Source organism: Schistocerca gregaria, chromosome X (genome assembly GCF_023897955.1).
Source record: "Schistocerca gregaria isolate iqSchGreg1 chromosome X, iqSchGreg1.2, whole genome shotgun sequence".
NCBI lineage: Eukaryota > Metazoa > Arthropoda > Insecta > Orthoptera > Acrididae > Schistocerca > Schistocerca gregaria.
Genome location: NC_064931.1, coordinates 143,648,933 through 143,675,863, shown reverse-complemented (window position 1 = coordinate 143,675,863; position 26,931 = coordinate 143,648,933). Strand labels below are relative to the sequence as shown.

General features: G+C 40.6%; 1 protein-coding gene across 1 annotated transcript in view; it reads left to right on the top strand.

Annotated features, from left to right (window-relative positions):
- The first annotated feature begins 1,402 nt into the window (after positions 1 to 1,402).
- Positions 1,403 to 26,931, top strand: part of LOC126299481 (G patch domain-containing protein 4) — a 63,701-nt gene continuing 38,172 nt past the window's right edge. The window contains exons 1-2 of the mRNA XM_049991420.1: positions 1,403 to 1,764; positions 5,908 to 6,074. Of these exons, the coding sequence (XP_049847377.1) occupies positions 1,719 to 1,764; positions 5,908 to 6,074 (213 nt within the window). The 5' untranslated portion in view covers positions 1,403 to 1,718. The remainder of the gene's footprint in view (positions 1,765 to 5,907; positions 6,075 to 26,931) is intronic.

The window sequence follows — 26,931 nt, the reverse complement described above, 5'->3', positions numbered from 1 at the left end:
ATTTTTCTGCATCAGCCAACAATATTTATAATTTCCTATGAATACATAATCTGGTTAAATACTGAATCGTACTGAACATTTGGTTACATCGGTGGACAATTTCGTCTATAACATATGGAGACTTTGTCATGATGACGATGAAGAATAGTTTCAGACCATCACACTCAGTGTGTGGACACAATGTAAACTGTGTGCCTAGACGTAATCTAATGTTGTGTTAAGTAAATATCGTTCTCAGTTTCAGCTAAACCCTCTGACAGAGAGATTTAGCTGAATTTTTAACAGTAGGTAAAGGAAGTCGTTTTATTTGAACCCATGTGAACCGATAAAGTGTTTGGCATGACATAAAACGGTCAAAATACTCGGAACCTACTGTAGAGGTAGAATAATGCCTTCGAGATAGGTCCTAGGAACATCAACCAGTATCCTTATATTATTGCTCATCAGCCTCTGTTTTACTAAAAAATTATGGGTAATATAACATAAGGGAATGACAAATTGATATCGAGCCTAGCAGCCCCAAGGTTGGAATCGCCATGCAAGTACGGTACTTGATACAGTCACTAAGAAGAAGAAAAATGTTAATGGAATAGTTTTAGATTATGTGAGAATGTAACAGATAAAACACCTAGGTACCAAATTAGTTCATTGCATCTGTTAGTTTTTCTATGTTTATTTGATCCCAAGTGACAGAAGAATTCCGAAACTGCATCATAGACGGTGTCTTCCTTTCGCATCTCATGGTCGTACTGACGAGCATCACTGCAGCGTCAGTGCAGTACGATATGTAGACTCACTACATGGGGACGTTATGCACGTTTAGAAAAAAGTTTATCAGTATACCCAGATCAACAAGTAGCTCTTGAGTATTACGGAAATAGTTTAGTCAAAGGTCGCCAGCGTCGCCTTGGCCTGCAAAACGAGAATAAAAACGGCGCCACACATATAATATAGTCAGCTCTGTAGCAACCTCCTTACACTGCTTTAATTTCCAAATTCATCCCACTGAACCGAAAACATGCATTACTAAAATCTGAACAAAGAAAAATTCTCAATAGCATTTTCAAAGCAAGAAAGATCCGATACGTTCGGAGGAGAGTCACTTAACTGGCAGAACCCATTGCGCAGGACCGAAGTAGGATCTAGTGTCTGATAACACCATCGTGCGACCTTCGTGTTACTTTTCGTAATACAATCGTAAATAATGAGTATGAAGTTGGCATAATCTCACTTTCAAAGGAGGAGAACAGCAGAAATAGCTTCCAAAATTGCAATAAATGTATCAGTTGAAGATGTAACTAAGTGCTGCTTAATTTGGTTTGCTAGAATGAGCATCGTGGCAACAAAGTCATCTGTCAATGCCTTTGGTAGTCCCGGTTCCCCATTTTTGGTGCGGCCACACACCTGATTAGCAGCGCTCCTGAGAGAGTAAAGTAACTTTGGTTGCTCACATAATTGTAACCTTTGACGTTCTAGTGGGACGCGCATGGGTTTTGAATGTGTGTTGTGTTGTGTGTTTGGGTAACATCTGTATGTGGTTTGGAAGTTGGTCTACGTTACCTGTGTACGTCAGTGAAAAGAGAATGTTCTTGATACCCATATCCTATTAAATTAATGCAGTTACAGAGTGTTTTGTACATTTTAATTTCAAATTTGGAGTGTTCTGTCGGCATGTAAAAATCAACACACAGAAGACCAGAATACTTTCGTTATTAACAATGGAGTTCGCCAAACGTGAAATGCAGAAATATGGATGGAGGGAAGGTACGTAACGTTCAAATCCTTGTTATAGAACAGGAAAAATCAAATGCTTTTGTGATATGCTATTAAATGTGAGTGGTTAGGTTTGGTTATCTTTGTCGCTTTCTGTAAATGTAGCAAACACCGATGTACTACGTCACACATTTTCACTAATTCTGTAAGCTGATAAACCAGAAGCTATGTCACAAGTGAAGCCACATTTACTGTGGTATGTATTATTTACGCATATTGTAACTATACTATGAAAAATGCAAGGCGAGGGCGCTATTTGAGTTTTACCAAAATTGTAGCGTATTTTCATGTCATGCTTTGTACACAATGTCAATCGTGTAATGGAAAATTACTGAGGGCCTAACCAATTTGTCCTGGACACTAAGTAGTTCCTTTCACACAATGTTTAATGACCACACACATTTAACTTTTGATCACTAGTTCATAACATGGAATCACAGTTTTAATAATTCCAACTGCATCTACACAATGACATGTAAACTCTACCTGTGTATGGAAGCGATCGTTTCACAAGTTATGTGACAAATGTTGTGACATCTTAAGGATGCCATTAGAATTTATTTTACTCTGACCCCAACAATTTTATACCAAAATAATTTCCTGTTTGTGTTTAATGATTCTCTGTGGACGATAAACTCTGCCTCGTATTGCAATTGCTCTAATGTGCCACTGTTTTGCAGATCTCAGTTTTCTCAGTCACAGTTTCCGAAAGATTTAGGCATATTCGTTTTTAACTTGGTTGGTGCACAGCTAATATTGTTTGTTTGTCGTCTTTGGGATTGCCTTGTTAATGAACTCGTGAATTGGGTTTCTCTTGCTTCTCATGATGTATTATTTATTTATTTTGTTTGATATTGTAGTCTTATCCATATGTAGCACTATCAGCATGATTAATATTGGGAATAGTACTATTTTTCTGCTCTGAATGATTGTCAAATTAGGGCAGTGGAAGAATCAACTAGCTAATTACAATCATCACAGGTGCAGCTTAAATTAGTTATTTCTTTCCACAATTAATTCCTGTTGTGTATCATTGTTAGATGGTACAGGTACACATTGTTGAATTAAATACTATAATCCATCAGGTTGCATCATGTAGCAGACCGTAATTTTATTGTTAAAAGGTGATCTGCCAAACCCTGGTAAGCCGGAAGGAAAAACATTCATATAGCTACTTTCGTGAGTAACTGTAGCATTCTCTAAATGTTGACTCTAAGGTAGACAGTCTGACTTTGCACTTGAATCTCATGTGCATAAGTTATAGGTATTATAATGAAGCACTTCATTTCACAAACCGTGGTAGAACTTCATACAGCAGAACTTCTAATATGACAAAATATCCCACATTCCAACACGATTAGAATGCCACGGAGGAGGAGAGATTGGAATTGGTCCACTAACATAACCATTTAATTGCATTTTCTCCATGTCGGAGCAAGAATCTGTAGCAAAATTGACAAAATTTACAGGGTAGTTATAATTAAACTTTTCCCAGAAGAGATCCCAGGAACAATTCCTGAATCACCAGTTAATTCAAACTTCCGAATCAAATTCTTCAACCCCAGTGCAGAAAGAGGACCTTTCCATATTCCTTTAATGCAATGGTACTCATGAAGAGCTACAGCACTGTTGCTGTTGTTATGGTAAAACAACATCATGATTAACCCTCAAGTGGGTGTGCCTATGCATAAAGTGTGCCAACCACAAATAATATTGTCTTGTACTGTTCCATGGTTGCTTGAAAATTGTGTGGGTGGATGGATAATTAGGACAGTGTCCTAGCCCTCTGAGCTGTGCTATCCGGAACCCAGTAATGATCACACAACTTTAAGTAGTTGATACTATGTCACTCTTACCAAATGTGTTGAGTTCCTTCCCTTGTGTGTTCAAAAACGTATCATTTTACCTCAGGCAGTGTTTGTCTCATAAGCACCGTAGATTAGTGCCTCCCTGTCCCCCACACTCTTTTTGGAGAATTAATGTGACACGACTGAGAGTTGATATAATTTACTTACATTGACTCCACCACTGGGGATTCCATGAATGTCTTGCTATTTTGTTGCAGTCTTGCAGTGTATTATCCCCGTGTTGCAGTTATGTTATTAAGCCAAAGAATAATATGCCTGTTAGTGAAAATAAGCCTTGACATGTGAAACTTGCAACAAGACAATAGGCTCTTTCTGTTGAATTGCAAAGGAGGTATAAAGTTGGAGTTAATATTTACGCATTGCCTGCATGACATTAATGCATGGCTTCACGTTCCAGTGCAAAGGTGCACCTGTATTCAAGTCTTGAACATACTGCTTTCTGTTAATAGACATTGTGATTGAGTTTTATTCATTGGCAGAAGTGAGACCCTTTGTTTAAATGAAGACATGCTCACGAACGAAGGTACTGATAGAATGAGTGTAGTTTGTGCTATGAACAATTGTTTGTTGACAGATTGTCCCTAAACTAGTAAACATTTTGATATTGCAGTGTGGCCAGTTCATCCTGTGTGTCACATGATCAGAAATAAGCAACTTTTGCATTTGATGTTAACCTTTTGTGGTAAACACATAAAAACATTTGGGAAAAAGTTTTATATTTAATTTAATGGAAACATTTTTTCCACGGAGTACTCACTTCTACACCAATGGAAAAAAATCACAACACTAAAAAATAGTAAATGTAGAGTATTACACATTTGTGTAGGTAACATATTTAAGTGATTAACATTGATAGATCACAGTTCAATGTAAGTACGAGATAAGAAATTGCAAGTGTGAAGTGCAAGTACATTAATGACAGGTGTAACTGCCAGAATGTTGAACGGATGCATGCAAACGTGTATGTAGTGTGTTGTACAGGTGCGAGATGTCAGTTTGTGGTATGGGGTTCCATGCCTGTTGCACTTGGTCGGTCAGTACAGGGATGGTTGATGTCATTTGTAGATGATGCTGGATCATATTTGAAAATGCCCTTTGGAATGTTGTTCTTGAACAGGTTGAATCACCAGACTGACAACAAATTTGTTGTCAGGGTGCACGGGATAACCATTAGAGTGCTAATGCTGTCTTACTAATTCGCACCCCACATCATAACTCGAGGTGTAGGTCCAGATGTGTGAAGTACGCAGACAGATTTGTTGCAGGTCCTCAACTGGCCGCCTCCTAACCAACACGTGGTGATCACTGGCATTGAGGCAGAACCAGCTTTCATTAGAAAACACAACAGACTTCCACCCTGCCCTCCATTTAACTCTCACTTGACAACTGCTGAAGTCACAAATGGCGGTTGTTTGGGATCAGGGGAATGCACATTACAGGGCATTGGGCTCTGAGCTGTCCTTGAAGTAACCAATTTGTAACAGTTCATTGTGTCACTGTGGTGCTAACTGCAGCTCAAATTGTTGCTGCAGATGCAGCAGAGCCATAGCCGAACATGTTGTCATGTTGCCATATGGAGCCCTGTTTTCTTGGCACCTTACATTCTTGTGATCACCTCTGCTAGCAATCATATACAGTGGTCACATTTCTGCCAAGTCTTTCTGCACTATCGCAGAGGGAACACCAGCTTCTTGTGGCCCTATTACGCTACCTCTTTGAAACTCAGTTAGGTGTTGATAATACCATCTTTCTCTCCTTAAAAGCATTTTTGACTAACATCAACTCATTATGTCCTGTCTCAGAGGTAACTAAAAGTCATGACCATTACAGTGTGTATTTAAAGCAAACCTTATTTGCATTTAGTTCCTCTGTTATGCGACTGGCGCAAAATTTGAATAGACAACCTCTTTAAATTGTGGAAACACACCTGCCAACTTTCATTTATATTTCACAGCTCCTTCTTGTCCGAATTTTTTCCATTAGTGTGCATATAATAGATATTGCAAGAAATTACTGTAGTCAATTAAGGTGTATATTGTTCCTCACCGCTATGCATTGTATCACAATTTTCCATTTCAGTTTCTATTATGGTCTCTCTCTCTCTCTCTCTCTCTCTCTCTCTCTCTCTCTCTCTCCCTCTCTCTCTCTCTCTGAACCGTTAAATGTTGAGATACTCTGTGAAATACTCTGATTTGTGTGTCATTTTACTTATGTGGAACCAGACAGTTTAATAAATTACAAGTTTTTGTTTTACTACATTTCACAGGGAAAGGGCTTGGTCGAAATGAAACAGGTATGACAAAGGCCATAACTCCAAAACTGAAGTTTGACACTGCAGGTATTGGCCATGATTATTCAGAAGAATTCACCTACAACTGGTGGGAAGTTGCTTATGATAGTGCCTTGAAAAATGTAGCTGTTAAGTCAAATGAGGTAAGCAACCTTCAAATTTATAACTCCTACAAACAAGTATCTCCCACTTCATCTGGGCGACTGTACAGAAACATAAAACTATCTTGGTTGCAAAAATATTGCTTTAATTGCACATTTCACCTTCATAGGGCACCATCAGATTGTCTACAAAAGGAAGAAAGGCGAAACATATCATTAAAGCAATATTTTGGCAACCAAGATTGTTTTATTCAAGAATATTACTTATGCCATACGCAGGGTGTTTCTCCTAAGACCATCAGGTGCATATTATCTGGTCTTTTGGCAGATATTAACACTTTTGTTTTTGTAGTGTGTAGCTGGAGTGAATCCAAAGAAATACTGCATATCACATGTTTCCGGTGTCTGTGGAAAGTATCGGTCTGTTTCCTTTTACTATCAAAATGAGTTTTAAAGCAAAATTTTATGTGCCTGTGCGATAGAGCAGTTCCAAATTAGTCTAGGGTTACACTTGTTTTATTGATATCTATTAGCAGGAGCAATAGAACATGAAGAATAACCAGTACTCCAGCAGCAACTCATGGTTTCACGGTCGCGTTCACGCTTCCAGAGCACGGGGTCCCGGGTTCGATTCCAGGCGGGGTCAGGGATTTTCACCTGCCTCGAGATGACTGGGTGTTTCTGCTGTCCTCATCATTTCATCATCATTCATGCAAGTGGCAAGATTGGACTGAGAAAAGATTGGGAATTTGTATGGGCGCTGATAACCGCGCAGTTAAGCGCCCCACAACTCTATCATCATCATCATCATCATCATCCAGCAGCAACTCAAGTGCTACCCGGACCTGCACTGACTGCTGCTGCCGTAGAGAAGCTCCACTTAGTTGCTGCTGGGGCACCAAATATTCTTTGCATTTTAGTGATTCTGTTGATACACGTAGATAAAACAAGTGTCGCACGAGACTAATATGGAACAGCTCTGTCAAATGGGCATGTAAAATTATGCTTGAAAAATCATTTTGTTTGTAACAGGGAAACAATATGGCATGTTCTGTAAACACTGGGTGTCGTGCTAAAGATATGATGAACAGTATTTGCTTGGGCCGAGTGCAGCTGCACATTGCAAAAAGAAAATTACAAATATCTGCCGAAACATTGTAGAAAATGTGCCTAATGACCCATAGAAGAGAGACCCAGTATGTAAATCTGAATTAATGGTGTGGTGTATTATAAGTAATAGCAAAAACTGATGTGGCTGGAACTGTACACTAATAGAAGCGAAACATTCCAGTGAACATGGGCCATTAAGGAAGCAGGTTGTGAATGTTTGGCTATGGACTGCCACTAACCTCGGTATGAAATACTGTCCTAGTTAGTAGAAATGTAATCAAAGGTAAACTTTTTGATTGAGTACACACCTTATTGTACTCAAAATTCACCCATGGCCTACTGCTTCAGTGGGTTATGGTACAGATTACTGTACAATCATACCGTATTTTACAGGCTATGAGATGCACTTTTTTCTTCAAAAAATTGCGTCCAAATTTCAGGTGCATCTTATGCTTGAAATTAATATAAAAATGTCCAGTGCTTGATTTAAAATTCCCACCAGTCTTAAAAATAGCCATCTGTTCAATTTCCTGGGAAACATCTCCCTGGCAACATTGAATTCAACTGGCAGCAGCAGTACACCAATGCAATGATGATGAGTTGTGGAGATTCACAAGTTTGCTAACCCTGTCTTCCCTCCTGCCCTGCCATAACAAACCCAGAACACTGTCTAGCCTATGATGTGTCACTGCAGTCTACGGTGCCAGTGATCTTGAATTGAAAATGAAAATGATTTGTGTTATTGTTAACAGTACAATGTTTGTTAGTAGCTAGGTTAATAATGGAAAAGAAGTTATTCATATGACGTGGGCTATAAATTGAAAGTGATAGCATACACAGAACAATATGGGATCAACCCTCCACCAACAGGGAAAACCATTCGCGGTTGGCAGGTTGCTAAAAGATGATTTGAAAAAGATGAGGATGACTAAATGTGCAAAAAGAGGACAGAAAGCAAAATGGCGAAAACTAGATGATTACGCATTGAAATTGATTCGAGGACACTGTCAAAATGTAATGGCAATTAATACAAAAATGATTAAATACATGTTCATGAGCTAGTGCTACAGTGGAACTTAAAGAGACTTTAAGGGTGGACTTGGTTGGTGCTACAGGTTTATGAAGCATCATGGACTTAGCTTGCGAATCAAAACCAAAATATCTCAGGAAATGCCAGAAGATTATCATGAGGAAATATTATCATTCCATAGCTTTATTATTCAGCATCAAAAGAAAAACAGTGTGGGACTAAGCAAATAACAAATATGGACAATACTCCTTTGATATTTGATGTGCCGAGTAACATAACGATTGCCATGAAAAGTGCTAAAGCTGTAGCTATAAAAACAAGTTGACATGAAAACATACACCATACTATTGTCCTTTCATGATGTGTTGATGGTACTATACTTAATCCAATGATCATTTTCAAGTGCAAAACATGCCAAAACCTTCTGAAATACTGCCAGATGGCGGTGTTCACGTGTATGACAAGGATTGGATGCATGAGGCTGGTATGAAATTATGAATTAACTAAGTGTGAGAGAAAAGGAAGAAGGAAAGGTGCTTTATTGAAGAAGAGTTCTCTTCTTGTGCTATATCAGTCTAGTAGTAATTTGAAACAATCTGTAAAAGAGAAATTGAGACAGGTAAATACAGAGCTTGCTGTTATTCCAGGAGGACTTACTTCACAATTGCAAGCTCTTGGTGCCTTGATAAATAAACCATTTAAAGTGTGTATTTGAGAGGAATGGAACAAATTGATGCTGGATGAATCCCAACACGAATTCACGCTGAAGGGAGCTTTAAAACGACCTACAATCAAACAAATGTCAGTAAATAAAACAGTTGTGGTGTAGATTGAGAGAAGACATTATTGTTAAATCTTTCAAGAAGGGCTGTATAAGTAACGCTCTCAATGGCAGCAAAGACAATCTTATAGACAAAGAGAAAGAATATGAAGAAGAAAAATCAGATGACGATTTTCAGGGATTTTGAAGGTCAGTTCGGTTTTATAAACTAAGTTGTTTTTTTTTTTTGTCAAGCTTTGCAACCTAACAATAAAAACGGCAAAATGTTATTTTAAAAAAAAAAACTGCCTAAAATTAAGTTGTTTCTTATAGTCTGTAGCATCTTATAGTCCATAAAATATGATACGTGTTAAAGGAGGAGTTCCATCTGTTGTTCTCACATTTGATTTTTATTTGTGTATATTTAGGGGAGGGGGGGGGGGGGAGGTCCTTATTTCCACTGAAGAAGGTGGCAGTTAATGATAACAGACGAATGTTATGGCATGTTAAACAACATCCTCTGACTGGAATTAGATGAAGTTTTGGAGTGATGACACCAGTTATGTTTCATTTTTAACATTCTTATTTGGTGCTGAGTTAAAGGGAAGAGCTCATTATCAAAGACAGGCAACTTCATTTTCTCCTGAAGTTTAGATGTTAACTGATTCCAGTAGCATTTTCCATGTTGAATTTAATTTTAATCTTCTGAAGCTTCAACAAAAGACTGAAATGTATTTAAAATGAATGTAAATCATAATATGCAGAACAAAATTGAGACAATTCCATTACATTTCTGCTTCATTTTCACTCATCGCCAGCAACCAATAAGATAATTGGAATGTCTCTCTGGCATTCCCATATTGTAGTGTGCATCCATTACATGTTGTTGACCCCCCGCCCCCAGACTATTCGCCTCTCTTTGGCGGGTTCGTGCTTGGCTACTACAGGGCCCAAGCCTTTGCAGCATTTTTCCCCTCCCATGCTGCATGTCTATCCTCTAGCTATTTTTTTCCCCTCCCTTCAGGAACATGTCTGTGGTATTATTGGGAATTTTCTGCATTCTGTCGCTGTCGTGCGCACAGTCTCACCTTTGTTTTTCACAACTTTTTCCTTTCTTTGTTTCCCTTCTCCTCTCATTCCTCTGCTTTGGCATTTGAGGACCCTCTTTTTTCTTCTTCCTCCCTGTGTGCTCCTGAAGGCCTGCCCATGCGTCTGACGTGTAACAGGTGACTGGGTAACGCGTAATTCCCAGCCCCAGGTTGACAGGTAGGGTTCGCTCCTGCCCCTTGGTACAGACCAGGCCCAGGGAGGGGTGATTGGCTGAGCTGCAACCTTCCCAAATTGCCAATTGATCTCTCTGTCAGGTGTTTGGGAGGTGTGCCTGAGGTGGAACAATCACCTAATGTGTTTGTGTCCCTTTGTGAAGGGGGCTCACAGTTAGAAGGAGCAGGCCATCGGAGATACTGGCAATCATGGGGATTTCCTCACGATGAGTCAGTAATCTTTCCACTCAACGTGTATAAAACATAAACGTAATGAGGCTAATGATTCAAGGACTCTTCCCTCTGCATCACAGTTCTTCGTGGTCCCACATACTGAAGATGGTCAGTCCTTTGCCATGGTAAATCTGTTTATTATTCAGAAAGGTGTAGATGCAGTTGCTGGCCCTGTGACACCCTGCTCTCGTTTACAGAGTGGTGCTTTGACTTTGGAGACCACTTCTGGTTCTCAAGCACAACAACTGATTGCTGCCCCACTTCTCCATTGTTACCCTGTTCGTGTCGAGGCCCATAGAACTTTGAATTCTTCCCATAGTGTAATTTACACTGCTCGACAGTCTAACTGAGGCAGAAATCCATTCTTACCCCTTTGATCAGGGTGTCATTGCCATCCATCATGTAATGAAAAATGTCTATTCCTCCTTAGTGCCCACCCGCACTCTCTTTCTCACCTTTGATAGAGTGGTGCTTCTGTCCAAGCTCAAAGCAGGCTATGAAATTATCACCATCCGGCCGTACATTTCGAACCCAATGTGCTGCTACCACTGTCATCATTTCAACCACACTAGAACGTCTTATCAGCACCCAGCCATATGTGTCACCTGTGGTAGGGATGTGCGTGAGGTTGATTGTCCACCTCCTCCTCCCCTCTGTATCAACTGCACCTGCTCTTGGGAATGTCCAGTTTATCTTGACGAGTGGACTGTTCAAGAAATCTGGGTAAAAGAAAAGGCACCTTATCCAGTTGCTCACAAGTTACTGGCTAGTCGCAAACCCTGCGTCCTCCTGTCTGGTACCTACAGTTCTGTTTCTGTTACCTCTCACTACATGAAGGACATGGCCACACAGACATGTGACATCCAGTTCAGCTCTGAGGTTGTGAAATTGCCCATTGTCAAGGTAGCATTGCCCCCCACCCCCACCCCGGCCTCTGTCTAGCTGTACAACGAACCATCAAACTCGCGCCTCAATGGGAAGCCAACAGGTACATAACCAGTAGGCCAAAAAGGACAGGAGGAATACTCCCTGAAGACTTCCTCTGTCCCTCCAGCCAAACAACACCTGAGTCTTCCTCTAACCAGAAAGGCTCGAAGTAGTCCACCAAAGGCAAATGGTTTTCTCCTTCGCCACCTCGAAGATCCTCTTCGATGGTGTCGCCACATGATAACATGGCCAGCCTCCGTGTTGCCAGTGTGCACCGATAACAGTTTTTCCACATTGGACTCCACAGACCGACCGCCGAGGTGACACCTCTATGTCTGTTCCTCATCATGACTCTCCTCCAATGAAATGTGCCCAGCCTATGGTCCCACACAGAGGCTTTCCAGCTGCTTTTAGTGTCACAGTGTCCCTTTGTACTCTGCCTTCAGGAAACGAAGCTGTACCCTCACAACTGGTTTGAGCTTTCACATTTCTTCCGCCCAATGTTGGCATTCCATCTCATGGGGGCGTCATACTGTTCATACGGGATTACATTCATAGTCAACCCATCTCCCTGACTACAAATCTTCAAGCTGTTGCAGTTCGCCTTTTCCTTCCCCACCTGACCTTTTCCCTCTGTATCATATATGTCCTTCCGTCATTCGCTGCCACCAGGGCAGACTTCGTTCAACTTATTGGGCAGCTACCTCCCCCATTTTTGCTACCCGGTGACTTTAATGTGCATAATCCCCTTTAGGGTTCTCCCAGGACCTGTCAGAGAGGTGCCCTCTTGGCTGACCTTCTTAACCAAGTTAACCTCTTGTGCCTTAACACGGGAGCACTCATCTTCCTTTCAGACTCCTCACACAGCTATTCCCATTTGGACCACTCCTCCTCCAATGCCCAGCTTGCCCCTCATCTTGAGTGGTCTGTTCTTTTTGACAGCTACTCGAGCGATCATTTCCCGTGTGCTCTCCATTTGCTGATTCCTACCCCATCCAAATGCAAGCCTAAATGGCAGCTTACTAAGGCTGACTGGCAGCTTTACTCCTCCCTGGTGACCTTTGAAGAACAAGATTTCCCTAGTTGTGATGACCACAATGTTTGTGATATCCCGCAAACGTTATACTTACTGCTGCAGAACATTCCATCCCCTGTACATCCTCTTTACCACATCGTGTCCCAGTCCGTTGGTGGACTCAGGCATGCCGTGATGCAATTCGCACATGGAGACATGCTCTCCGCGTTTTTAACCGCCACCCTACGCTGGCCAACTGCATTCATTATAAACAGATGTGTGCAAAGTGTTGTTGCGTTCTTTGGGATAGCAAAAGAGCTAGCTGTGTGTCATTCACTAGTTCTTTTATCAGCTCCACCCCTTCCTCTGTCATGTGGGCCAACCTCAGTCAGCTCTCTGGGAACAAGATCCATTCCCCAATTTCTGGCCTGACAGTAGCTGACAATGTCATCATGGACCCTATTGCTATCTCCAACACCTTGGGCCACCATTTTGCGGAAGTTTTGAGCTCTTCTCACTGTCACCCTGCCTTCCTCCATCGGAAATGAGTGGGGGGGGGGGGGGGGCGGCCTCAGGCGATACCTTTCTCTTATCCAAATCGTGAGTGCTATAATGCCCCCTTTACTATGAGGAAGGTAGATCATGCTTTCAGTTCATCTCGATCCTCCGCCCCAGGGCCAGACGCCATGCACATTCAGATGTTCCAGCACCTTTCTCAATTAAACAAACACTTGCTGCTTAATACGTAGAGCCACATCTGGGCAGAGGGCACATTTCCTGGACACTGGCATGAATCCACCATCATACCCATACCTAAGCCTGGTAAGGACAAAAACCTTCCTTCTAGCTACCGCCCCATCTCTCTTACCAGCTACATTTGCAAGGTAATGGAACATATGGTTCATGCATGGCAGGTGTGGTGGCTCAAGTCTTGCCATTTACTAATGAATGTTTTCTTCAGGTATTTTCACAAGACCGAGTTTTCAAGGTGTGTGTGTGTGTGTGTGTGTGTGTGTGTGTGTGTGTGTGTGTGTGTGTGTGTGTGTGTGTGTGTGTGTGTGTGTGTGTTCGGCCTTGCGAGACTCCTTCGTCCAGCAAAATGGTGTGCCTCAGAGTTCCATCCTGAGTGTCATCCTCTTTGCTATCGCCATTAACCTTATAACAGTCTGTCTCCTGTCAGGCATCTCCAGCTCCCTTTTTGTTCATGATTTTGCCATCTATTGCAGTTCTCCAGAGACCTGTCTCACTGAGCAGCGTCTTATGCACTGTCTTGATCGTCTTTACTCCTGGAGCATCGACAGTGGTTTTCGCTTTTCCACTGACAAAACTGTCTGTATGAATTTCTGGCAGCGCAAATGGTTTCTCCCACCATCTCTACATCTTGAGCCTGTCGCCCTTCTGTTCATTCAAACTTACGAAATTCCTGGGACTCATGCTCGAGAGGGAACTCTTTTGGTCTTCCCATGTGTCTTGCCTGGCAGCCTGCTGTATGTGTTCCCTGAATGTCCTAAGTGTCCTCAAAGGTACTTCCAGGGTTGCCGATTCAACCACCCTCCTCAGTTTTTACCAGTCCCTTGTCCATTCTAAACTGGACTATGGGTACTTTGTTTATGCGTCTGTTCACGCCCATCCCTCTAACGCCGTCTCGGCACTATCCACCATCATGGCATCCATTCGGCCACAGATACCTTTTACACCAGCCTGGTTGAGATTCTGTATGCTGAAGCTGCTGAACTACCACTGCCCTACCGCTGTGATTTTCTCTTCAGCAGGTATGCATGCTGTTTGTCTACCATGCGTGGCCACCCTTCCTATGCCTCCTTCTTTGATGATTCCTTTGATTGTCAGTATGAGGCTTGTCCCTCATCTCTGATACCTCCTGGAGTCCACTTTCACCAGTTGCTATGGCAGCTTAACTTCACACGACCTGCAACTTTTGTGGTGGGTGTGAACCCTTCACCACCTTGGCTTCATGAAGTGGTCCATGTTAACCTTGGCCTTCATTCGCTTCCTAAGGACACTACTCCAGCCTGGGTCTATCACCTTCAGTTTCACGACCTTCGTATGGAACTTAGCAATTGCTTTCGGACTGACCATGGGGTCGGGTAAGCCTTCGTCATTGGCACCCATGTGTTTCAATTTCAGCTTCCAGCACACTCCCCAGTATTTACAACTGAGCTCTTCGCCTTGTATCAGGCCACAGAGTACATCTGGTGACACAGACTTTTCAATTGTGTCCTCTGCTCTGACTCACTCAGTGCCCTTAAAAGTCAGTGTGCGCTGTACACTGCCCATCCCTTATTGTAGCAGGTCCAGGAAAACTGTCACTTGCTCACTCTTGGTGAAGCCAGTGTCATGTTTCTGTGGGTTCCTGATCATGTTGGTCTGGCAGTAAACGAGGCTGTTGGCGCTGCTACCAAGGCTGCAGTTCTTGAACCCCAGCGTGCGAGTACCCATATTCCCTTTGATGATCTCTGCATTACTGTCTCAACCTTTGGCATCACCAGTGGTCCTCCCTTCATGGGAAAAGCTTTGGCGTATTAAGCCTCTCCCAGCACCTTAAACGACCTCCTCTCGGCCCTCCTACTGGCAGGAGATTATTTTAACTCGGCTGTGTATTGGGCTCTGCCTTTTTAGCCATCGTCATTTGCTAAGTGGCACTACCCCACCCCTTTGTACACATTGTGCCACTTCCTGATGGAATGCCCTTTTTTTTTAACGATTGATGTTCCAGCTTGGGTTTGCCGTCTGATTTATCTGCTGTTTTAGACAAATGACGAGCGGGCTGTCGACCTCATTTTACTTTTTTTCCACTGAAGCAATATGGCGAAGGCTGTGTAATTTTTAGTTTTGGACCTTCGTTTCTGTATGGTGTCTTTTCTAGGCCCTTTTCCATGTGCCCTTTTTAGCTGTTTTCTGTTCTGTCAATTGGGACTGATGTATAGTCGATCAACTCCTCTCTGTGTTCCTGTTCTATAATTTTGACTTGGGCATGTATAACCGTAGTTGTTTTTATGCCCTAAAGCAAAACAAAACAAGACAAAACAATTATATGTTGTTTTATGCTCAGTCGAATCTTATGTTATTAATTTAAGATAATAAAGTACTATCATGGAAGAGAATGTGCAAGACCAAGCACAATGGAGAGAAATAGCATGACATTCTAATGTTACAATGGTAAGTTTTTATACTCTATTTGAGAGGAATTCTGCACAATGTTACAAAGAAGTTGGAAGTGTTGTCCATAGTCTCTCCCCCCCTTCTCCCCCGCCCCCCCCCCCCCCTCTCTCTCTCTCTCTCTCTCTCTCTCTCTCTCTCTCTCTCTCTCTCTCTCTCTCTCTCTCTCTCTCATTGTTAATATAATCTCAAGCTCACTGATCTCAGAATTGGACAGATTTGTTAAAAAGTCTTTCTCCAGTTTCAGACTTAGACTTATCCTCACATGTAAAAAAGAAGAAAACAACTCCTAAATTTATTCACAATTTTCAGCTTTTTTATTCCCTCTATATAAAAAAAATGGAATTAAATTTGCTTGTGAGGCATTGTAAAAATCATTTGTGGTCTCTCCTGTAAAAAAGTGAAAAGTGGAATTGTCCATCTTTGATAATGAGCTCCTCGAATAAGGTCTACACTTATCACCCCAGAACTCTTCAGTTATTAAAGGAAGAAATACAACAATAATCCATCACCACCATTGCACCTGTGATGCCCTGCAAAGGCATGTACAGCTTTGTCAGTTTGTTAGTAATGGGTGCCTTCACTTTAGTGATTTTTAGTCTTCAAAGTTTTTGAAACAATTCGGTGATCTGCACTTCTACATCTACATGCATAGATAATCCACAAGCCACCATACAGTGCATAGCAGAGGATGCTCTGTACCACTACTAGTCATTTTCTTTCTGTTCCATTGACAAATAGACTGAGGGAAAAACTTGTGTCTATATGTCTCCATATAAGCCCTAATTTCTTGTATCTTATCTTTGTGGTCCTTGCATGAACTGTATGTTGGTTGTTGTATGACTGTTCTGCAGTCAACTTCAAATACTAGTTCTCTAAATTTTCACAATATCATACCTGGAAAGGAATGTTTTAATCTTTCCAGGGATTCCTGTTTGAATTCACAAAGCATTGCCGTAGTACTTGTGTGTTGCTCAGACCTACCCATAACAAATCTAGCAGTAGGCTTCTGAATTACTTTGATGTCTTCCTTTAATTTGACCTGGTGCAGATCCCAAACGCTCAAGCAGTACACAAGAGTAAGTCACACTAGCATTCTCTATGTGGTGTCCTTTACAGATTGATCACACTTCTTAAAAATTCTCCCAATAAATGTAAACCTACCATTCCCCTCCCCTACCACAAACGTCACATCCTAGTTCCATTTCATATCACTTCACAACGTTACTCTCAGATATTTAAACAATGTAACAGTGTCAAGCAGGACACTATTAACTGCATTTGAATGTTATTGGTTTGTTTTTCCTACTCATCTTCATTAACTCAATTTTTTCTGTGATTCGACTTAGATGCCATTCATCACACAAACTAAAAGTCATCTCGTATCCTCCTACAGTCACTCAGTGAAGACACCTTCACTTACACCACAGCATCGTCAACAAACAACTGCAGATTACTGCCACCCTGTCCAACTGATCATTGATGTATATGAAAAATAATAGCAGACCCATCACACCTCCCTGGAGCATTCCTGACAATACAGTTGTCTCTGATGAACACTTGCCATCAAGGGCAACATATTGTGTTCTACTACTTAAGAAGTCTTCAAGCCACTCTGATGTCTGTTAATCTATTCCATGTGCTTGTACCTTCATTAACAGACTGCAGTGGGGCACTGCGTCAAATACTTTTGGGAAATGTAGAAATATGGGATCTACCTAGTGCCCTTCATCCATAGTTCACAGTGTATCATGTGAGAAAAGGGCAAACTGAGTTTTGCATGAGGGATACTTTCTAAAAGTGTGCCGATTTGTGGACAGAAGCTTTTCGGTCTCAAGTAAATTTACTATATTTGAACTCAGAATATGTTAAAGAATTCTGCAGCAATCTGATATTAAGGATATTTGTTTGTAATCTTGTGGATCTGCTCTGTTACCCTTTTTATATACAGGAGTCATCTGCATTTTTTTCCACTTATTTGGTACTTTGCATTGGGCAAGAGATTCCTGATAAATGCAAGCTGAGTAAGAGACCAATTCCATAGAGTACTCTTCATAAAACCGAATTGGGATTCCATCCGGACTTGGCAACTTTTTTGTTTTCAACTATTTCAGTTGTTTCTCTATGTCAAGGATGCATTACTATATCATCCATACAGGAGTCTGCACGGTGATCAAATGACAGTATGTTTGTAAGATTCATCTTCGTGAGTGATTCCTTAAACATGAAATTTAAAGCTTTGGCTATCCTTTTGCTATCTTCTGCTGCCACATGATACTGGTCAATAAGTCACTGAATGGAAGCTTTAGCCCTATTTAGCAATTTTTCATGGGACTAGAATTTTCTTGGATTCTCAGCCAGATCTTTAGCTAATGTATGATGGGGATGGTTCTATGCTTCACAGACACAGGAATCAATCCAAACCTTTGCCTGTTGTCATTTGCGTGTTCTCTTATGAGGGTGCAACAGCCTTTACTTCCTTAGGCTTTTCTGAATTTCATTGTTTAAGCCTTAGTGAGTCTTTTCCTTTCGTAATCTACATACTTCTCCAGAGCGAGAGTTACTGTCTCTCTAAACCTTAGCCATAATTCCTCTACGTCCATCATACAGGAACTAAATGATGTCAGTTAATTATCTGAGTGAGATGCTAACAACTGCTTGTCTGCCCTTTCTATCAGAAACTCTCTCCTAGCCTTCTTGACTGGTTTATGAACTGTAGTAGCCATAATCACTATGATAGAAGTTACAAAAAGATCATGTAATTGAACTATTTTGCAACATGAAATTAATGTCTTTTGCACTAATTGTATCAAAAATATGTAATAAGTTTGAGAATTTCAGTTGATTTACTTTACATAATGAAAAATGGACCAAATGGTTCTCCTAACTTATTTTTTGTGTGTGTGTGTGTGTGTGTGTGTGTGTGTGTGAGAGAGAGAGAGAGAGAGAGAGAGAGAGAGAGAGAGAGAGAGAGAGAGGGGGGGGGGGTGTTAGTCTTTTTGTTTCTGTTGTTCTATTTTATTTTTATTGTTTAATAAGAACAAACTAAACCAAGTTGCTTTACACTTAACAAAAAAATCATTAAAATCATGCTAGTCAGAAATGTAGTAACACCTCATGGAGACCCCCACCAGTCATCTTTCTATTTCAGTTTTTTGATAACCTTCATTTGGCACCAACTTTGAAGAAAAGCTGTACAAGGGTGGTTTGATAAATATGAGGGTTGGAACTTAAATAGTGGCAACTGTTTATTTACAACCAATACAAAAGAGTTTCATGTTTGCACCTGTTACTGTCCTTCAAAGTAGTCACCAGCATTGTGTAGAACCCGTTGGCAGCTGTGTGGAAGGTGTAGTATACCATTAGCAGAGCCTGTTCTGTTGATGGTGGGAATGGAGTGATCTAAAGTTATGACGATTCTCATGTACGACTGTATGGTGTTACCCCAACACATTATGTTCCTCCACAGCAGACTGTCAGTGCACAGTATTACTGTTCATTTTTGGAGCATCACTTGTGACTAGCTCTGCGAATGAAGTGGCGACACTTCCCATGCAACCCACCCATCGTTTTGCACAACATTGCGCGAGTGCATACAGCGCAAGCTGTGGCTGCTCTGTTCGGTCGATGGGACTAGGAAGTACTGTACCATTGACTATACTCCCCGGACTTACGTCCTTGTGACTTTGATTTGATTCCAAAGATGAGGGAACCATTTTGTCGCAATCACTTCAGAACTGTTTCAGAGATTCGACAGGCAGTAGACCGCTCCATTCGCACTATCAACAGAACAGGCTCTGTGAACGGTATACTACGCCTTCCACACAGCTGGCAACGGGTTCTACACGACGCTGGTGACTACTTTGAAGGACAGTAACAGGTGCAAACATGTAACTCTTTTGTATCGGTTGTAAATAAATAGTTGCCACTATTTAAATTCAAACCCTCGTATGTTAGGAAAAGCAAAGAAAAATGTTCATTTTGTAAACAACTCGCCTTACTTGTTGGCATAGTCTCCTTTGAGGGATATGCACTTGGTCCAATGATCCTCCAGCTTTTTAATCACATCAGAAAAATAGGTTGTGTCAAACCCTGCAAAATACTCCTTGACTGCAACCATCACTGCCTCATTTGATGAGGCAGTCATGGTTGCGGTCTTCCGAGCAAGTCAAAGTTTCAAGTTGGGGAACAGGAAGAAATCACCTGTGTCTAAGTCTGATGAATACATTAGATGAGGATCCAATACAAAGACCAGTTCATGCACTTTCGCCATTGTTATCGCTGATGTATGGGATGTTGCATTATGCTGGAGAAAGAGCACTTTTCACATGTCAGCCTTGGTCTTTTTTCAGCCAATTCAAATTTCAAACTGTCGACCAGTGAAGCGTAGTAGGGTCCAGTTACAGTTCTGTCTTTTTCTAAGTAATGTCTGTGGATTATTCCTTGGGAATCTCTAAAAACCTGTATCCATCTCCTTACTGGCTGATAAAATGGTATTTTCCTTCTTCAGTGCTCTTTGGCCAGCCTTTGTCCATTGTTTTGATTGCCTTTTTGACTTTCGTGTGTAATGATGGATCCAGGTTTCATCAACAGTTACAAATCAGCCAAGAAGTCTAGCAGATTGTGAATTAAACATCACCAGACATTGTGTTGAAATATTGTGTTGGGTGCAGTTTTGGCCAACTGTTGGCAATCGTGGCACCTACCCTACACACAGCTTCTTCATAGTCAATTCTCCATTCAGAATATTATACTCACTCAGTTCAGATGCCTACAGTCTCAGCAATTCCAGGAATTTTTATTTAACCATCTTGCATTACTGTATCGTGGATTTTTCAATGGTTTCCTTTGCGGTGTCCACAGTTGAACGGCCAGTGCCTGCTTTGTCTTTGGTGCTTGTCCAATCACATTTAAGTTGGTTTAGCCAATAGTAAGTGGTTGATGGTGGTGCAGAGTCCACATTAACATCATTAAATTCTGTTTTGATTTGTGTGGCAGTCGAACCCTTCAAATGAAAATGTTTAATAGCAACATGAAACTTGGTTCTCTTCATTTTTCAATCACAGTCGACTGCGTGACCCATTCAGATGGCTGTCAATAGTATACTGTATGCTGCACAATGTTGAAATTATTTATAAAATTCTTGGATTAATCAAGCTTACCAACCATGAAGGCTCAGCAAAGATGTTCTTTCATGGAAATTGACCAGATTTAACAAATCATACTCATATTTTTCTTTTTCTTTTCCCTGGTCATTGACTGTCTCTTCATAGGTTTAGCTTCTTATTTAGGATTTGGCAATGTTAAAAGGAAAGGGTGGTTGGGTGCTCTTCCTGTAACTACCTCTTCTCCCATGGGACACAATTCGTGTGTCCCATCTGTGTGTGATTACGTTTATCCATTTGCAAGTGTACAAGCATTTTCTAAATGTTTGAAAATAATGTAGCTGAGGTGGTCCATGAGTACCGACTTGGTATTCACCTAGCCAGATATGGAAAACTGTGTAAAATCCACGTTTAGGCTAGCTAGCAAACCAGCCTTCTTTGTTAATCTGCTGGACGAATTCAGTTTGTGGCTGACATGCTCCCCTTAATCCAGTCAGCGTTCGTGCTGAATTTTTTATTTCATTAAGTGGTGGTACTATATTGTTTTCATCGCTAACATCAATAGTTTTCCATATATTGAACAAATCATATCCATGTGTGCTTCTCAAAAATTTAATTTCTGCCACATCAATGCAAGTTTCATCCTGCCCCACTTTTCCTTATTTTTTAATTCACCCACAGCTTCAGTTTTTGTGAAAAACTAGGTTCACCTGTTTTTATGTTTTTATTTTATAAGTGTCTGTGAATACTTGTAAATTAGTTTAGAATTCCATTTGTGTCTACATTTGTAACAAATGTTATTTTGTGGTTTGGGGGGGGGGGGGGGGCACTATGATTTCCATGATTAAAGCAAGACAAATTGTTTATTCGAACTTAACACTCTTACCAAGTTACATGTTACATTATTATAGGATGTACAGTGTTCACATCACAGATGATTCAAATGTACTGGAAAGGATTTATGGCAACCCGTTGATAAGGACTACTGAAGCTCTGCAATGATAACTGGATCCAGTTGAACAACTGTGCAGAAGTTATAGATATGCTCCCCAGGACATTGATGTAGTGAACCAGAACCCTACACTTTTCGTATCTGCACATGTAAGTGACTTGACCTTGATGCCCAATCTACAGTGTTGGAAATGTGTTGGATAACAGGAAAAATATGAGGGTGACTTGATAAGTCTGCTCAATTTCCATGAAAGAACATTTTTATTGTGCCTTCCTAGTTGGTAAGCTTGGTTATTCCAAGGATTGTATAAAGAATTTCAACATTGTGCAGCAACAATTCATTGTTGATAACCATCTAAATGGGTCACACTGTCAAATGTGGTTAGAAAATGGAGAGAACCGAGTTTTGTGCTGCTATTAAATATTCTCATTTGAAGGGTTGCAGTGGCATACATTCAAACTGAACTGCACTAGGCCACTCATCATGCAACAACCACATCGTGCGGACAACTTCCTAGTGCACAATTTCAGCAGGTATGTAGTTTGTCCCTCTAGAAATTAGTCTGCCATTCTATTTAATCGCCAGGATAGCATGCATAGCCTGATCTGGTGATCGTGCATTACACCACACTGCAGATCACGGTTGATTAGCAGCATTTTTACCATTTGTGTGCCATCTTCTCCAAATTTGGCTTTGTTTGTGAGTAAAATAGACTATAATAGTGGTGGTATGATAATGATCTGTGAAGGAACTGTGTGCAAATTTCTGTCTGTGAGTGGAAATCAGCCTTGCTTGGTTGCTGTACCACTTTGAAAGTTGTTCGTGTTGTGCACAAGCAAATAAAATGTATCACAGACATATCACTTGCATCTGTTTCACTTCCCACTTTTTGCATCCTTTTGTCTGGATTATTGTCTACATGTTGTATTGCGTGTACACTCACCATGACATGTTATACAGTGAGGATGAGGTGGAGCACCATCCATGCTTACAGGCAGGTTTGAATCTGTTTGAAGTATGTGACAACACACTGCAGCCAGTATTTTGTACAATGGTTGTTGTCTGTATAGAATAGTAGCATATTACTTTGCATGCATTGTAATTTTCATGAAGAAATGGGAACATCATTTTACCTTGTATTTAATAACAATTTACATTTTCCTTATCGGCTTCTTCCTTATGGAAATGTGGTGTCCCTGTTTCCCATCACAGGCTCATAAAATGAGCAATCGTGAGTGAAATCTATGCATTGTTTACCAAGATCCATTTGTTTTGTAATGTATATAGTGTGGTAAAGTGCAACCACAATAAATGTACCACCATAGTACGTTTCAGTAAGGATATGTGATACTACATTTTGTGAAATGCTTGCAGTTGACTATCAAGACATTCTAGAACATACACTGCACTACAAAAAAAAAAAAAAAAAAAAAAAAAAAAAAAAAAAAAAAAAAATAGGCTCTTGGAAGGGAAGGAGGAAACTAAATGAAACTTCACAGGTTGAAAGTGCATGTTGTTATTTCAGTGATTGCAGTATTGAGTCAAATGAACAAAGAACTTGTAAGTATGAGCCCACATCTCAGTATGAAGTTGCACCCCTTCTGGCCTAGTGGCATGCAATGATTCTGTGGGTAAGTGTGTCATAAAGCTGTTGTATCCTCTCCTGAGGCAAGACAGCCCACAACTGTTGTTACTGGTGCATGATGATGTGGGTAGTGGCACTAGTATGGAGTTAACATCTGAGCTGGTCCCACATGGGCTATCAACGACAGATCTAGGGATCTTGCTAGCCGCAAGAGAACCTCAGTATTATGCCGTCAGTTCATAGACACACGTGCCATATGTGGATAAGCTTTATCCTGTTGAAAAATGGAACCACAATATTGTCGCATGAGAGGTACCACAATTAATATAACTAAATACCTGAGAATTACAATTATGAACAACTTAAATTGGAAAGAACACACACAAAATGTTGTGGGGAAGGCAAACCAAAGACTATGTTTTATTGAAAGAACACTTAGAAAATGTAACAAATCTACAAAACAGACTGCCAACATTATGCTTGTCCTTCTTCTTTTAGAGTACTGCTGCACGGTCTGGGATCCTTACCAGATAGGGTTAATGGAGTACATTGAGAAAATTTGAAGAAGAGCAGCACATTTTGTATTATCCCAAAATATGGAAGAGAGTGTCACAGACATGGTACCAGGTTTGGGGTGGACATAATTAAAACAAAGGTGTTTTTTGTTGTGGCAGAATCTTTTTACGAAATTTCAATCACCAACTTCCTCCTCTGAATGTGAAAATACTTTGTTTACTTTGACCTACATATGGAGAAGTGATCATCATAATAAAATAAGGGAAATCACAGCTCGCACGGAAAGATATTGGTGTTTTGTTTTTTCCATGCACTGTTAGAGATTGGAATAATAGAGAATTATTAATGTGGTTGGATGAACCTTTTGCCAGGCACTTAAGTGTGGTTTGCAGAGTATCCATGTAGATTAGTACACAGAATGTCTGTGAGATACTGTTGTGCCATCAGGGTTCCCTCAATCAATGCTATCTGTGCGTTGAAGCCATACATAATTGCTCTCTGCACCTTAATGCTAAATAACTCCAAAACATTGGAAAAATGAGACCGCTCTCCAGGTTGCCACCATACTTGCCAACAATGCTCATCTGGGGTAGCGCAGAAATGCAATTCTTCACTGAACTCAATGTGATGCCATTCATCAGCAATACATGTTCTCAAGTCACAGCATTACTCCAAATTTGGCAATTTGTGTTCTTGTCTTAACAGCAGCACACACACGGGGCAGTAATTCCCTAGTCTGGTTGCCACTAATCTCTGCCCAGTGATGTGCGATGACACAGAATGTTGTAGGGGATCCATTATTTCTTCTTGGACAGCAAGTGCTGCTGTGATGGGGCTATGATGGCCTTCTTGCACAGTAAATGATCTTCCTTTGTTGTGGTCAGACATGGTCAACCACAATCTTGGTGTGAAGTATGCCTGCCCTCATGTTCCCGTACAGTCCTACCTTGAGCTATGGTCACAACTGAATCCCTGATAAATGTATATATTGCATGACTCAAGCAGCTAGCCAAATGAAGACCTTCGTTGAGGCCTGTTTCAAACTGCCAGGTGCTGATAACACTGTTTGATCTGAATACATGGCATCTCCTTGTCCTTTGCAGTGATCGCTCATCATTTGACACAGTTCTTGCTCCTTATGTTTACTACCAGGACAAGTAACAACACTAAACATGAACAACATTGATGCATCTGGTGATCATTATACCTGTGACAGAGTTGCAACTCAAATCATATACACGCCTGTCAATGATCCATACATATACCAAGTTAAATAGGCATTTGACCATGTTTTCTGGGTGCTTCACTACTTATGTCAGGCAGTGTTTGTTCAGATGTTAGTTATAAATATTTCTGAAGTCCTATATGTCATATGATACTGGCATTTTAAATAATAAAAAAATTACTTACTTTATAATTTTCTCATAACTAACCATTTTTGTTCTTACTGGACATTTTCCTTTCAGTGCCACTATACACTACACTGCAAAACCTAAATACAAGCTGGAGCAATGTGTGCTCACATAAGCAACCGAATTACCAGTTGCTGCATAGCTATGTCACCACCTCTGCACCTGTGTTACCTGTGGCTGTGCTAGTGTGAATGTAAGAAAATTTTAATTTCTTCCCCTTTTCTGCCCTAGGGTGTGATAGTAACGTATCGTATTACCTATTTGGTGGAAATGAATGAACATGCGGAGCATGTAGCCAAAGGTCTTCCAGTCATGCACAAAAAGCTGGACATTACATGGTCTGTGGTCGTCATGACTATAGAGCCAGATGGAGCTGGCCACACACAATAATGTAGTTTAAAGACTGGGAAAAGACAGTGTAGCTATCAGTGAGCTTTACCAGTTTCAATGAACTACACCGTCATTTTCAAATGTAAAACATCAGTTGGAGAATATATAATGGGAATTGTGACCATACATCTAACAGCTATTATGTAAAATAATGAGACCAGGCAACTGCAGCAATGGTGGCACAATCAAGTAACTAAGAGCTTTGCGTATGCTTCTCCAACAGTTGGATGGACGTAGCTTGTGGTGACTTGATTGTGCCACCATTGCCTCGGTTGCCTGGTCTCATTATTTTTCTTAACTGTTGTTGTAATTGTGTTAACAGTTCCATTATATATTCTCCAACTGATGTTTTACATTTGAAAATGACAATTTAGTTCATTGAAACCGGTAATTTAATCCCTTTTTTTTTTAAAGAAAAATTTTATGGACTGTGGCTATGGCTTCACTATGGTAGTGTCAAATAAATATTTAACTTATATTGTAGTCACACTCCTTTATGACAATGATGCTGGAATATAGACTCAGTGAGCCGTTACAGCACACTGTAGTGGTCTTCTTCATTACAATGTGGCCAGGAGACAGTGCTGTAAAGCATATGATGCCGTACCACATTGCAGTCTGTCAATGAAGGTACAAGTATACTGAACAGGTTCTCAGGTATGTGAGTGGCTCAAAGACTTCTTAAGTAACAGAACTAAGTATGTTGTTCTTGACAGCAAGTGTTTATCGCAGACAATGGTATCATCAGGAGTGCCCCAGGGAAGTGTGATAGGATTGATGTTATTTTGTATATGCATAAATGATATTGTAGGCAGGGTAAGCAGCAGTTAGATCTGTGTGCTGATAATGCTGTTGTGTGTAGGAAGTTGCCATCATTGAGTTTCTGTAGGAGGATACAAGACGACTTGGACAAAATTTCTAGTTTGTGTGATTAATGGTAGGTAACTTTAAACATAGAAAATGTAAGTTAATAGCAGATGAGTGGGAAAAATGAACTCGTAATGTTGGAGTACAGCATTAGTAGTGTGCTGCTCGATACAGTCACATTGATTAAATATTTATGCATGACATTGCAAAGTGATGAGAAATGGAGTGAGCACGGGAGGATTTTAGTAGGGAAGGCGAATGGTCTATTTCGGTTTATTGGTAGAATTTTAGGAAAATGTGATTCGTCTATAAAGGAGACCACATATAGGACACTTCTGTGTCCCCTTATTGAGTGCTCTACTCATAATGCTCCACACTAAATTGATTATTTGTTTCCTTTTCTTCCAGTTCTTCTAGTCTCACTTATTATACCATCTCTAGTATTGTCAACGGAATGCAGGTCTTAGAAGATTTACAAATGCTGTGATGGATTATCTAGTTTTCAGATTTTCAGTATTCGTATAGTTAGTTGATACAATACATATTCGTGGTTGCAA